The following is a 15,348-nucleotide window of genomic DNA, read 5'->3' on the forward strand; positions in this document are numbered from 1 at the left end:
TGGATGGTTGGGGAGAGACTCATAGCAACATGGAGAATTTTAAAGAGTTCCCAAGGTATTATGAATGATTAATTTAATTAATTTTTTAAGTTTTAATGTTAATGGAATTAATGGACCTGTGAAAAGAAAAAGAGTTTTAACATATATTAAGAAAATGAAAGGAGATATAGCTTTTTTACAAGAAACACATTTAACAGAAACAGAACATAAGAAATTAAAGAGAGATTGGGTTGGAAATTTCATTGCAGCTTCATTTAATTCAAAATCGAGAGGAGTTGCAATTTTGGTTAATAAATCTTTACCAATTAAAATACAAAATGTAATAATTGATTCTGTGGGGAGATATGTGATTATACATTGTCAAATTTTTTTTAGAATTATGGACTTTTATGAACATTTATGCTCCAAATGAAAATGACGCAAAATTCATACAAGAAGTTTTTTTGAACTTGGCTGACGCACATGATAAAATATTAATAGGTGGAGATTTTAATTTTTGTTTAGATCCAGTTTTGGATAGGTCAACTAAAGTTGTTACAAAATCAAAAGTAACAAAACTAACTTTATCATTAATGAAAGATTTAAACCTGATTGATATATGGAGAAAAATTAATCCAAGAGAAAGAGATTATTCATTTTATTCAAATAGACATAAAACTTACTCAAGGATTGATTTTTTTTAATTATCAAAAAATATTCAAGATAGAGTGAAAAGTGTGGAATATAAAGCAAGAATACTGTCAGATCATTCCCCTTTGATAATGACAATGATAATGATGGATAAGGAGGAATCGATCTATAGATGGAGATTTAATTCAATTTTATTAAAACGTCAAGATTTTTGTGATTTTATGGAAAAAACAAATTCAATTTTTTTTGGATACAAATCTACATTCAGTTGAGGATAAAATTGTATTATGGGGAGTGATGAAAGCATATTTAAGGGGTCAGATTATAAGTTATACATCTAAAATTAAGAAGGAATATGCAGCAGAAATAGATCAATTGGAAAAAGGTATCATAAAGTTAGAAAAAGAATCTCAAAGATATATGACAGAAGAAAAACGAAGACAACTTGTTAATAAAAAACTACAATATAATACACTCCAGACATATCGTACAGAAAAAGTAATTATGAGAACTAAACAGAAATATTACGAATTAGGAAAAAGATCACATAAAATTCTTGCTTGGCAGTTGAAAACAGAACAGGCTTCTAAAACAATAAATGCAATTAGAACAAGTGTAAATAAGGTTACTTATAAGCCTTTAGAAATTAATGAAACTTTTTTAAAATTTTATACTGAACTATATCAATCAGAATCACAAAATAAGATTGCTGAGATAGATAAATTTTTATCACAAATAACCCTTCCAAAATTAAATTTGGAAGAACAGAAAGGATTAGATATGCCCTTTACATTAAAAGAGGTTGAAGAAGCTTTAGGATCACTTCAGAGTAATAAATCCCCAGGAGAAGATGGTTTTCCTCCTAAATTTTATAAAAAATTTAAAGATTTATTAATTCCTCCTTTTATGGAATTAATATACCAAGTGGAAAGAATGCATAAACTCCCACAATCTTTTTTAACAGCGATCATAACTGTATTGCCAAAAAAAGATAGAGATCCTTTAAAACCAGCATCATATAGGCCTATTTCTTTGTTGAATACAGATTATAAAATACTAGCAAAAATTTTATCTAATAGAATATCTAAATATTTACCAAAATTAATACATATGGACCAAACAGGTTTTATTAAAAACAGACAATCAATGGATAATATAACCCGGTTACTTAGTATAATTCATTTGGCACAAAAAAAGAGAGGAAATGAGTGTGGCAGTTGCTTTGGATGCAGAAAAAGCATTTGATAGATTGGAATGGGATTTTTTATTTAAGGTATTGGAAAAATATGAGATAGGAAAATCTTTTATACAATGGATTAAAACTTTAAATACTAATCCTCAAGCTAAAGTAGTTATAAATGGTCAGATTTCAACACCATTTTGCTTAACGAGGTCAACTAGACAAGGCTGCCCATTATCACCTGCTTTATTTGTATTGGCAATAGAACCATTAGCTGAATTAATTAAACAGATTCAGACATTGGGGGTTTTAGAGTCAATCAAGAAGAATATAAGATTAATTTATTTGCTGATGATGTTTTGATTTATTTAACAAACCCATTGCAATCTTTGCAAATATTATCTTTTAGATTGGAAGAATATGGGAAAATATCAGGGTATAAAGTAAATTGGGATAAAAGTGAAATTTTACCCCTTACCAAAGGAAATTATAATCAATGTCAATTAGTAACTCAATTTTGATGGTCAATAAATGGGATAAAATATTTAGGTATTAGAGTTGATAATGATGTAAAAAATTTATATAAACAAAATTATTTGCCATTATTAAAAAAAAATAGAGGATCTTGATAAATGGATGATGTTACCAATAACATTAATAGGTAGAGTTAATGCTGTAAAAATGAATGTATTTCTTAGATTGCAATATTTATTTCAAACTTTACCAATACAATTACCTCAGAAGTTTTTTCAAGAACTGAATAAATATGTAAGGAAATTTTTTTGGAAAGGAAAGATGTCAAGAATATCATTGGAAAAATTGACATGTAAATATGATTTAGGAGGGTTACAACTTCCAAATTTTAAGAATTATTATAAAGCAAATCAACTTAGATTTATTGCGTCTTTTTTTGATGAAGAGAAACCGGCATGGATTAGAATAGAATTAGATAAGATAGGAGAAAACATACCAGAAGATTTTATATATAAATGGGAATCCAAATGGATACGGGAAAAAAAAGAATCTCCTATATTAAGACACTTGATTGATTTATGGAATAAGGTAAATATGGACGATGAGATAAAGAAATCTTTATTAGCAAAAAGAACTTTAATTCAAAATAGGCTTATTCCTTTTACAATGGATAAGAAACTTTTACATAATTGGTTCCAAAAGGGGATTAAATATATAGGTGATTGTTTTGAAGGAGGTATATTGATGTTGTTTGATCAATTAAAAGCTTATTTACGAGAAAAGCTGAGTCAAACAATGTTGATACCAAAACCTAGTGAAATAGAAATATTAATTCAGAAGGGAAAAATTTAAAAAATTACGTCTTGTATGTATAATTTGATTCAAAAACAGACAATTAAATCAGGAATTCATAAATCAAGACAAAAATGGGAATCTGATTTGAATGTTAAAATTGGTGGAAAAAACTGGTCAAGATTATGTTCTGATAGTATGAGAAATACAATAAATGTTCGACTTAGATTAATACAATATAATTTTTTACATCAATTATATATAACACCACAGAAAATAAATAGATTAAATTCAAATATGCCTGACCAATGTTTTCGATGTAATCAAGAAATTGGTACTTTTTTACATTCTATTTGGTCTTGTTTTAAAATTCAACCATTTTGGATAAATTTAAGACTTTTATTGGAACAAATTACTGGAGTACAACTCCCACATAGTCCACTATTATTTTTATTAGGAGACATTGAAGGGACAGTACCGAAACTTAAATTGAATAAGTATCAGAAAAAATTTATAAAAATTGCACTGGCAGTAGCCAAAAAAGTTATCGCAGTTACTTGGAAATCTGATTTATATTTAACTATGGATCGTTGGAATAATGAAATACATAGTTGTATTCCACTTGAAAAAATTACGTACAATCTAAGAAATGAATATGATATATTTTTGAAAATTTGGTTCCCATACTTACAAAAGATAGGATTAAATACATAGGTCCTTTGAAGATAAAATTATAAAGTAATGGGGGAAAGTAAAAATAAATATTAAAATTATTTTGAACTCCATGGAGCATGTGGGGATCCTCCGATATCCAGGCAATCTTTCTCTTCTTTCCTTTTTTTTTCTTTCTTCAGATAAGAGTTAAGGGGGGGGAGGGTTAAGGGGAGGGGGGAGGGTTAATATTATTTTCTTACTATTTTATATCACATTTATTCTTTGTAATTTCTAAAATTTAATAAATAAATAATAATAAAAAAGAAGGAATGGTGAAGGATGTTGGAAACTGCTCTACATACCATCCTTGTGCATTTAGAGAAGAAGGATGCTTATGTGAGAATGCTGTCCTTGAACTACAGTTCAGCATTCGACACCATAATTCTGTCTAGGCTCAGATACCTCGGCCTTGACCCTACCTTCTGCAGCTGGATTCTGGACTTCCTGTCAGATCGCTGGCAGGTGGTAAGAATGGTCTCCCTTACCTCTGCCCCACTGACCCTCAACACAGGAGTCCCTCAGGGCTGTATACTAAGTCCCCTCCTTTATTCCCTGTATACCCATGACTGTGTCGCCACCCATAGCTCTAATCTGCTAATTAAATTTGCCAACGACACTACGTTGATTAGCCTAATCTCCAACAGTAACGAGATGGTCTACAGAGAAGAAGTAATCTCTCTTGACACAGTGGTGTCAAAAAAACAACCTCTCCCTCAATGTCGCAAAAACAAAGGAGCTGGTTGTGGCCTACAGGAGGAATGGAGATGGGCTAACCCCTATTGACATCAATGGATCTGGGGTTGAGAGGGTGAACAGCTTTAAATTCCTCAGCATTCACATCACCGAGGATCTCATGTGGTCTGTACACGTTGCTGTGTGGTGAAAAAGGTACAACAACGCCTCTTTCACCTCAGATGGTTGAGGAAGTTTGGTTTGGGTCCCCAAATCCCAAGAACTTTCTACAGGGGCACAATTGAGAGCATCCTGACTGGATGCATCACTGCCTGGTATGGGATGCCTGGTACTGGATGCATCACCGCCTGTCCTCCCTCAACCGCAGGACTCTGCAGAGAGTGGTGTGGACAGCCCAGCACATCTGTAGATGTGAACTTTCCACTATTCAGGATAGTTACAAAGTCAGATGTGTAAAAAGGGCCCGAAGGGTCATCAGGGACCCGAGTCACCCTAACCACAATCTGTTCCAGCTGCTACTATCTGGGAAACAGTACCACAGCATAAAAGCCAGGACCAACAGGTTCCGGGACAGCTTCTTCCACCAGGCCATCAGACTGATTAACTTACGCTGATTTGAGTGTATTTCTATGTTACATTGACTGTTCTATTTATTATAAATTATTGTAAATTACTATGATTGCACATTGCACATTTAGACGGAGACGTAACGTAAACATTTTTACTACTCGTGTATATGAAGGATGTAAGATTCAGTTCAAGGTGAGGTGCTGTGGGAGAGGTGGCAGAGAAGTAATGCCTGCAGTGGGGGTGTGGTGTGGGTGCAGACACACTCAGCCCTGAGACACCAGGCAAGGTCACTTGATTCCAAACACTTGGTTTATTGATCAATACAGTAAGTCACTCTGGTGCTTCCTGCTCCCTCCCCTCTCCCTTCCCCTCTCCCTTCCCCATTTCCCGACCATGATGCCCCTCTCCTTGCCTCCTTTCCACTCAGTTCGCAAAAGAGACCTACATCAGAATCAGGTTTATCATCACTCGTATATGTTAAGAAATTTGTTTTTTGCAGCAGCAGTACAGTGCATAAAATTACCGCAGTACTGTGCAAAAGTCTTAGCACCCTAGCTATATATGTGCCTAAGACTTTTGCACAGTACTGTACTTACACTAAGGGTAGTTTGCTAGCCAACTAGCTTATCAGCACTATTTTAGGATGTCAGAGGAAATTGGGGAAACCTTGCAATTACAAGGGGGAAAGTGTAAACTTCCCACTTTTCTCATTTGGGGATCAGTAGTGCCTGCACTACTGAGACTATGAATCAACAAAACCTAACTGATGCATTACCTGAAGCACAGACTCTTAATACAACTTGCTATTGACTGAAAGATGAGATTAAATTGTTGCCTGACTTGTTTTCCTCTGGGTGGAAGATCGAGTAGAGGAAGAACATGGCATTGACATTGTTCAATCTGTCCTCACCTTGGTGATGTCTGTATGGTGTTACTTTGTCCAGCAAAAACCTCTGCACATTTTAACTCCTGTTGTGGTCACTGCTCAACAGCTGTTTGTGATAAAGTGTGTGTGTGTGTCTGTCTTGGCCAGCATGGGAATAATTCTAATTTTACCCTGTAACATACCATCTGAAAACTTCATCAAGTGTCATCAATATACAAAAATATTTTCACAATTTACATATTCATGTCTTTCATGAAAGTGTCAGATCATACTTTAACTTGAGGAATTCCATTTTGAACCATAATCTAAATCTGTAGCCTGTCACTCATGTTATGATTTTGAATTTTTGCCTTTCATAATAAATCTTTTGAAGGCTGTAATACCATTTCAGTAATATGTTCAGAACAGTACTTGGCACAGCAAATACATTCTCATCAGTATTTTTGCAGAATTTATTTCTCATATTTGTTTCACATCATTGGCCCTATAATACATTGCAGCCTTTCTGAGTTGAACTGCATCTGCCTCCAGTATTCACACTTCATTAAATAGTCTTCTAGCATTCTTCTTAACTGTTTTCCAGGGTTTTTTTGAGGTTTATATCATCAGCAAATTTCAGTATCAAACCTTGCTAGGTATGTCCAAATCTGTACTGAATTAGTAGTAATTGAGGCAAAATATTTATTTCATGTTACCACCTAACCTTTGCTTTCTATTACACAAAGATTTCTTTTGTAAATATTTCTATACCGATCTTGTTTTTTTAATACTTTTCACTTGCTCATAAATTATTTTGATATTTCATTTCCTGATAACTTTTCTCATACATCCGTTCATCCACTTTAATCTTTGTGTTTGCTGTCATGTTATTACTGTAGTGTTTCTGAATGTTCCTGATTGAGTAGTGTGATCTCTCTTATGGTATAACCTTTCCTAAGCTAGCATTCTAGGTAGTTTTTCTATAGTGGTTCTATAGTAAAAAGTTCATTGAGGGTATGTGTTTGTAAACAGTTTACATTACCCTACTGCTTACATATTTTTAGTATTTATAAATATACCTAATGTCACTTGAAAGCTTGCTGAATAAAAGTATTATCTAACATACAGAGCTATACATGACATGAAGTTCATGGTGTTGAGCAGTATTAGTGATGTGGGACTTCCACCGCAGTGGAATTCCATGCCCAAGGGCCAACAAGAGGAAAAACTGGCATGAATTCCTGTAATTGATTGCTGTCCACATGCAGAATGTAGTGTTTAGATGCCAGATGTGCCATTTGTGAGCAACATCTGCTTAGCCATCATCCCATTAATTTTGAATGATGTGCTGACATTCACTAGACTCACCAAAAGCTTAGTAAGAAAAGACATTGGAAAGCTTTACTTGCAGTAGGCTTGTATACTAGCTAGAGTTTACATCATTTGTGTGGAGGTAGACAGAGAATATTGAAGTATTGGAACCACACACAAAATGCTGGAGGAACTCAGCAGGCCAGGCAACATCTAGGAAAAAAGTACAGTCAGCGATTCAGCCCAAAATGTCGACTTTACTCATTTCCTAGATGCTACCTGGCCTGCTGAGTTCCTCCAGCTTTTTGTGTGTGTGTGTTGCTCGGTTTTCCAGCATCTGCAGATTTTCTCTTGTTTGTGATTAAAGTACTGGAGATGCATTGTAAAATAAAGGAAATATTATTGGTGACATTATAGTGAACAGAAGTAAACTTCTTAAGACTTCATTTAAAATGGCAGATAGAGAGCTGTTCCACAAGGCCATTTCATGGTTTGTGTTAGTATCACCAGTAACATATAACATATAACATATAACAATCACAGCACGGAAACAGGCCATTCCGGCCCTCCTAGTCCGTGCCAAACTCTTAATCTCACCTAGTCCCACCTACCCGCACTCAGCCCATAACCCTCCACTCCTTTCCTATCCATATACCTATCCAATTTTACCTTAAATGACACAACTGATCTGGCCTCTACTACTTCTACAGGAAGCTCATTCCACACAGCTATCACTCTCTGAGTAAAGAAATACCCCCTCGTGTTTCCTACGTAATTCCACCAGTAATTGAGAGTTTAACTCTTTTTTTAATAGGTGCCAAAGGGAAATTAAAAATGGAAATGAAATCAGGTGATGAAAATGTAAATAACTGCTTAGTTGTGAGTTTTGTGCCATCTTTCAAACTTATTGAGAATTGTGCTACAATTGGCCAAATTCCAATTTGCTGAATCACAGAGCAATATTCATCTTATTAACAATTCTGATTTTAAGAACAGTTTCTAAACGTTAAAGTGCATGCAGTAAAATCATCACTTGTACCCACCTCTTTGAATTAAAAAAATGATGTTTGCATGTAATACATGTGAGTCCCCACTAATAAAACTGATGCACCCTGAGTGTGAAATTGTGCCTTTGAGAATTTTGTCTCAAAGTAGACTAGAAAACTAGAAAAAAAAAATCACGTAACAACATCTAAAACTGTTTTGTCAAAATGACTCGCATAGGTTCAGCGCTGTTTCCTAATTCATTCCAAGGAACTCCACAGGTGCATTATGTAAAAATCAATTTACCACATGAAATATTAGGACAAGCAAATCTGAAAGCTTGAGCAGAGGTAGATTTAAATGCCTCTATAAGATGAGAAAGATGGAAATGTGGCGTAGAAATAACAAAAGGCCAAATATAGTTGTCTTTTTTAAAAGTTTCAGTTGTATTAAAGTTGTTCAGTTGACCAGAAAATCTGCACTAGAAATGTTGGTAGTGACTATCACACACTGCATCAGGTACAATGAGATGTACGGCTAACTGAAGGAGAGATTGTTGATTGGAAACCATGATTATACTTTTCACAAAAAAGCCTTCTCCAAAGTCCACTCCACTACACCCCTCACATATCGGAGATCATGGAAGTTTCAAATTTCTTGGCTGTTTTTTTTGCTTCATTGGTGGAACTCCACCAGGAAAGGTAATTAGAAGAGTAAATCCAAAACTTAATCTTAAAAAATGATGTAATTGGCTTGTTTTAGAATGCTGTGAGAGATTGGAAAGTGGATATAGTAATAGAACTAATTAGCAAGAATCTGCCTATAACATTCTGGTAGTTTTATGCAATTCTAATTCCATGAAAATTTATTTTTCAATGCTGAAGTTTCTTTTAATTGGCATACAGATAATGTCAGCCCATATTCCATAGTGGATTATGGTATGGTAAACCCTTTGGGCTAAGTGAGTCACTTCCCCATTTATTTAATTGATTTGCTACATTTGGCAGCCTGGTTTAACATTCTGTCTACACAGCATGAATATTCTTGTGCAGATGGCTATTTGCAAATCTTTGTTTTATTTGAAGAAGAAGTAATCCTTTATTCTGTAACCGCAAACATTTTATGCCTTATGACTTCTGAAAGCTACATATAAACTCAATATAATGTTTAGGTTTTTTTTCTGTGTACATAAGTTGCAGTTTACTTTCCAATGTTCCATTTTCAAAAATATTTTCCCCTTCTTGTCACATCCTTAAATTAATTTTCACCTAACTGGTTGGAGGTCATTCTATTTCCCTAGTTTGGGCAAAATCCTGCTAATCCCAGATCTTGTTCTGGGTGGGCATCCTCACTGGAAGAAACCTCAGTTTACGAAAGAATACCTCAAAAATGTGAATAATCTATTTCCTGCTCCAGCTTCACACTGGGCACCAGAACAAGCCTTAAGGTAATGTCCTGAACAAGTACGACTCCATAAGTTAGTTCTTGTTCAAGGCTTTCCTAGTGGGCTTGTTCTGTTGTCTGGAATGAAGCTAGAATAATGTCTTTATTTTTGAGATTCCCGCCCCCATGATCTTTTTCCAGTGGTGGTAGATCCTAATTAATAAATCATTGTGCGCGAAGTTGCACAGTTCATTTTAGTATAATATTCAAATCAAATTGTTTTCATAATATTTGTCAATGTCAACAATGTCAATTAAAGTTGGTGTAGGAAAGCATGTCCTTGACGGTACAGCATTTGGCCCAGGAAATGGAGAGATGTAGCAACAAGGGAGGTCCTTGTTTGCTCTACACCTTTTTGATGATCCAGTTGGTCCTCTGCACTTTAGTCTTTCAAGTACCGTAGATTCCGTACTACAGAGCGCACCTGATTAAAAGCCGCAGGCTCTAATTTTAGAAAGAAAATCAATTTTGTACTTGTACAAGCCGCACCGGATTTTAAGCCGCAGGTGTCCCATGTTGTAATATGAGATATTTACACAGAAAGATATTACACGGGAGGATTTTTTAACTTTTAATTAAATCCGTATGGTAACATAAACAAATACATATTGCAAATGCTTTTTTTCGAACCGTGCCTGTAACACGGCTACTTTTAAATATACATACGTATCGGTAACACACAAATTACGTTGCGTATACTTTTTTACTGAACAGTGCACGAACAACATTCCAATATCTCCTAACGACTGGTAAAAAAAATATACTGCAGCCTACCAGGAAAAGTTATTGATCGCCTTTAACTTAAAAGCAGCGTTCTCGCGCGGGTCTAATGCGCTCGCCCCCACCTTTCCGTTTATCGCAAACTGGTATTTTCCCACAAGACGCGGCGAAACCGGATGTGACGTCATCGCATCCCGGGATGTAGTACAGAAAACAAATATACTTAAAACACTTCTAACTTTAACTAGAAAATACTAACAAATGAATTACTAAGCGAAAATATTATAAACTAAATAACTGCCATAAAGGCAGCACAATGCTTTTCTTCGAGTGTTTTCCATGTTGATGAGGGTGAGTACAAATGACTGATTTACAATAATTTAATTGTGAAAGTGCGCTTGATTTATCGTACAATTTCATTGGACCTCTGTGAACTACTCATCAATTTTATTGGTCTACTGTTACGAGGCAAAATGTTTTTGGCGGCATGAAAAAAAACCATGCATTAGCCGCACCGTAGTAAAGGCCGCAGTGTTCAAAGCTGTTCAAAGCGTGGGAAAAAAGTAGCGGCTTATAATCCGGCATCTACGGTATTCATCTCAATCCCACCTGAAAGCTGTAATTGAATCACTTTCCACTATCTGGTCAGGCAGTCATTTCATACTCTAACATTTGTTACATGAAGCAATTAAAAGGTATTGGAAAGAGAAAGAGATAAGTAAATTGATCTGTCCAGAAAATGACAGGTCGTTTTCCTGTTTTGGAACTCAGAACAGGCTTAGACATGTCTTAAGTACAAAACAGTTTTATTTTCGTTACCCCAGGACTTCTGAAAATGTGGCATAACCAGTTTCAATATTTTTAAAGTGCAAAATATGGCCTTATTGTGCATAGAATGTCTGTCAGTATAAGGTAATTGACTAGGTGGTCTTTTTTTATTATCAGTTAGGGGTAAACCACTGTGAGAACTTCCTTGCTTCTCTTTGAACAAGAGATCTTTAGATATTGGCATGAGAAAGCTGTCTTGGCTTTATCCTATTCACTCATTTTTAAAGGCTAGGTCCCAACAGTGCAATACCCACTTAATGCTTCAGTGATATGGCAGCCTAAATTGGATTCAAAAAGAAGAGACTGGAAACTTCAGATTTCTGGTGTTGTCTTAAGTGAAAACACTGCGCCAAAGTGGTAACATAATTCCCAACAGTATGAAGTAGACCTTGTACTGCATCGTTGTGTATTTCCTTTTTTAATGGCAGTGTTCTTTGTGGCATTTCTTAATAAAATTGCCATTTTGTGTTAAGTTGCAAGAAAGGGTTCATCAGACATAGCTCACATGAATGTTCTTTTGTTAACGGAGGGAAGAAACTTTGAGCCCAACAGTCTCAGCTGACCTCCCGATTCCAAAGACAATAGCACCACATCAGTTCTCCCGCCTGTTCCTACACTTAATGACTCATTATTAAAGTTAATTGGTCAGAGTCCATTGTTAATATAGATTTAGATTCTTTCCTTGAATTGTTCATAATCTCCTATGATAAAACTGAAATATTTTCCTGAATGTGAAAAGGTGAAATAAAGAAAATGGGAAAAAAAACATAAAATATTTCTTTCTTTCAGGGTTGTATATCATGAACTTGTATTAACTACCAAAGAGTACATGCGAGAAGTGACCACAATTGACCCCCGCTGGTTGGTGGAGTTTGCACCTGCTTTCTTCAAAGTATCTGATCCAACTAAACTCAGCAAACAAAAGAAACAACAGAGGCTGGAGCCCTTGTACAACCGCTATGAAGAGCCCAATGCCTGGAGAATTTCTCGAGCATTCAGACGACGTTAGGCTGCTGGTCATCTTAAGGAAGGTGATGGAGAGGCAGCATTGAAAATGGATGGGTGAAAAGTGGTCTGTATACTTCACCCTCGGAACTGGAAATTGGTGCCTGGAATATTTAAAGCAATTAACGCTGCTGTATAATTTGTTTTTGAAAGTTTAAAAAAGAGCTGCATAGAAGCTTTTTATACAAGGAAATACTCCATCTCTTGATTTATTTTTCATGTGTCATAGTGATGCAATCTGTCACATGTAAGCTTGGTTTAAAGCTGCAATCTTGTGTGCCTGCATAATATATAATTATAAATGTTTTTTTTCAATTTGGCATCCCCTTTATCTTCTACAAAAGCAGAGTTACTTCGTGGACACTTGCACAAAACAGAATAGAGAATATGTTTTACCATTTTTCAAAAAGCTAATGTTTAAAGATTTGTCAAAGTGCAGAGCTATCTTTAACATCAACCCACTTTTCTTCCTTTAGTTTTGCTTTGCACAGAAGGTCCGGTACTTTTTTTAATCACTCGAGTTTGACTTGGGAGTTTTAAACTTGATTGAAATAGATTAAATGTTTATTTGTAAAACATTGCTTTTCTCATTACTTTCTTAAAAGACATTGTACCAGTGGAATGCCGGATATTGATGAGTTGCCCAGTGAACGGAGTGATACGGATGTTTCTTTTGTTTCCATTTAATTTCAGAAAGGAATGTCAAATACTGTACTAACCTTCAAAATGTTACATTTTCTATTTTATGTGTAGCATTTAGTCCTGATAGGTGTTTTGCAGTGCAGGTATTGCAGCAGCAAGAACGAGAAACAAGGGAATTTTTTTACATTATACGACATGCCAGCTTTATTTACAAATTAGGTGTATATAAATTGATATTTCATGTATGTAAAAAAAAAAGTTCATTTTTTATTTGTGTTGTATGTCACAAGTACAAATAAAAACAGCTGTATATTTTACATTCCTCGATATATTTTTCATGCTACTCTAGTTCTTTCGGACATAACTACAAAGTTATAATTACAGTGTTGTAACTTCATTCATCCAGGCAGGAACCACAGGGCCACTTCATCATTGCTCTGTGTGCTAATATGTGGTTACTGCCTGGAAATGCACCTACACATTTCTTTTTGCATGGTAATTACTGTTATAGTTTTGGTTTTAGGTAATGAATATTGACTGTCAGAATGTCAAAGTAAATAATGCAGATGGCACCATTAAACTTTATATAATGAAGCTTCCTAGTGGTGTTAACTTGAGTACTTGGAAAATAACTTTATGCTTGGAGCTATCCATGAAATATCCCGTCTATCTACTCACCTTTTGTCCTATGGTTCTGTTTGCTTTTACTTTCTGAAGATGATTTTCAATATCTACAGTTTTTTGAATATTTCCACTTGCAGGAGATAATTGGCATGTGTTAAAATGCATGTTATGTTTCTAAAATTTCTTTTGGAGTCAGTTTTAGAAGTCAATATGGATTTGTTGCTGAATCTGAATTGACTTTGCATGTAATCAAGACCATTTGTCTGCCTTTCATGCTGAAGGTCCAGTTTTGCGTCAAGACCCTTCATCGGAATTGGATCTGATGTGTTTTGAAGAAGGGTCTCGACCCAAAGCATTGATGTTCCATTTCCCTCCATAGATGCTGCCTTCAGTGTTTAGTTTGTTGTTCCAGATTCCCATGTCTGCAGTCTCTTGTCTCCATTTTACAGAATTATTTTAAGAGTTTACTCTGGGATCAAGTAGCTGCAAGGATTCCCTCGGTGTCAGGGTGGAGAATCAAGTTGAAGATTCTGCATATGGATAAGCCTGGTGCAGAGGCACTACCACCATTTTATTAGGGAGAAATGGCAATGAGAGATTGTGGTGTCGGTATTTTTAGATTTAAGTTATTTTAATTTCATTTAAGTGCTTTGTTTTTATTCTTGGATTATTTTTATATTACTATCTTTAACTGTTTGTTTATTTTTAGTAGCTTTCAAATGTTTTTGAATATCTGAAAGCCCCCTGCTATCAAAGATTAGGAGTGGGTTAACCCTGGGAGATGCAAGGTATATATACCGACCTGAGTCATAGCCACAGTCAGCAAAATGTGGGCCACCTTTTCTTCCCTCTTGCTTTAATTTTTTTCATATAAAATGTAGCCCCTGGCTGTTGTGCAGAACTCAGACTGGAAATTGTTCTTTGTGACTGGATCAATATACTACATGGGTAATTCAGGGAACCAGACACTTTTTATGAGGTGGCATCCTGACCTATAATGCTCAGAATACCTGGTTCTAGCATCTAAAAGACCGAGTAATTGAAGCAATCGGTTTTGTTGCATTCCTTGAACCTCCCGAGTTACAGAATGAAATTACTGTGATGAATTTTTAATAGTTATTTCAACTACTTCACACTTCTTAACTGAAGTGAATTCCTTGTTGCCAATTAGTTCTGGAATATCATTTTTAGTTCTTAGGTTGCTGAAGACATCCATATCTATTATAGCAGCAATTGAGAGTAACAATAAAGACAGATTTCCAGTTGAAAAGTCGAACATCAAGGTTTAGATATTCTGCAAAAAGGTCTGTTTTATTTCAGATGTCCAGCATCTGCATTCTCCTTTGGTCTCTGGCTTACCACAGACATTCTCTTTATTGTTTCCACTCTTTCGCCTTCTCTGCAACTTAAAGTATATTTGTTCTGTGAATCACAATTTCTTGCTGTGCATGCAGTTAAACATGTTGCCTTTTTTTCAGCATTTTTTAAAAATTTCATATTTTCTACCTCTTTTGCTGTGGGAAGTGTGAGACCACAATGTTTATGTAAAAACAAAATACACAGGAGTTCTGCAACAGTGAAACATTAATGTTGAATCCTCGAGAAAATTCAGTTCAAAGCTTTGCCAGTGGATTTTAGGGGTGGATAAGAGTGGAAGAGGAAAAGTTTTAAGTAGGTTCCAAGTGTATGGGAGGAAGAAAGTTCATAGAAGCAAATCAAGAAAAAAAATGTTTGGCATGCCAAACACCCAGTCAGCAAGCTTGGGGAGAGGTATGGAAGATGGGAAGTGTGATTAAGAGTTTGAGGAAAGACTCAAGATTGGCAGATGATTCAGAGATGGGAAATGTGCACTATGAAGGGACTTAACTGTGAG

General features: G+C 35.2%; 1 protein-coding gene across 2 annotated transcripts in view; it reads left to right on the plus strand.

Annotated features, from left to right (window-relative positions):
* dhx8 (DEAH (Asp-Glu-Ala-His) box polypeptide 8) overlaps positions 1–13,168 on the plus strand; it is a 58,675-nt gene extending 45,507 nt beyond the window's left edge. For both annotated transcript variants that reach the window (XM_073071582.1, XM_073071583.1), the window contains one exon: positions 11,994–13,168. In XM_073071582.1, coding sequence (XP_072927683.1) covers positions 11,994–12,213 — 220 coding nt within the window. In that variant the 3' untranslated portion in view covers positions 12,214–13,168. The remainder of the gene's footprint in view (positions 1–11,993) is intronic.
* The last annotated feature ends 2,180 nt before the right edge of the window (positions 13,169–15,348 follow it).

Source organism: Hemitrygon akajei, chromosome 18, assembly GCF_048418815.1.
Source record: "Hemitrygon akajei chromosome 18, sHemAka1.3, whole genome shotgun sequence".
NCBI classification, from domain to species: domain Eukaryota; kingdom Metazoa; phylum Chordata; class Chondrichthyes; order Myliobatiformes; family Dasyatidae; genus Hemitrygon; species Hemitrygon akajei.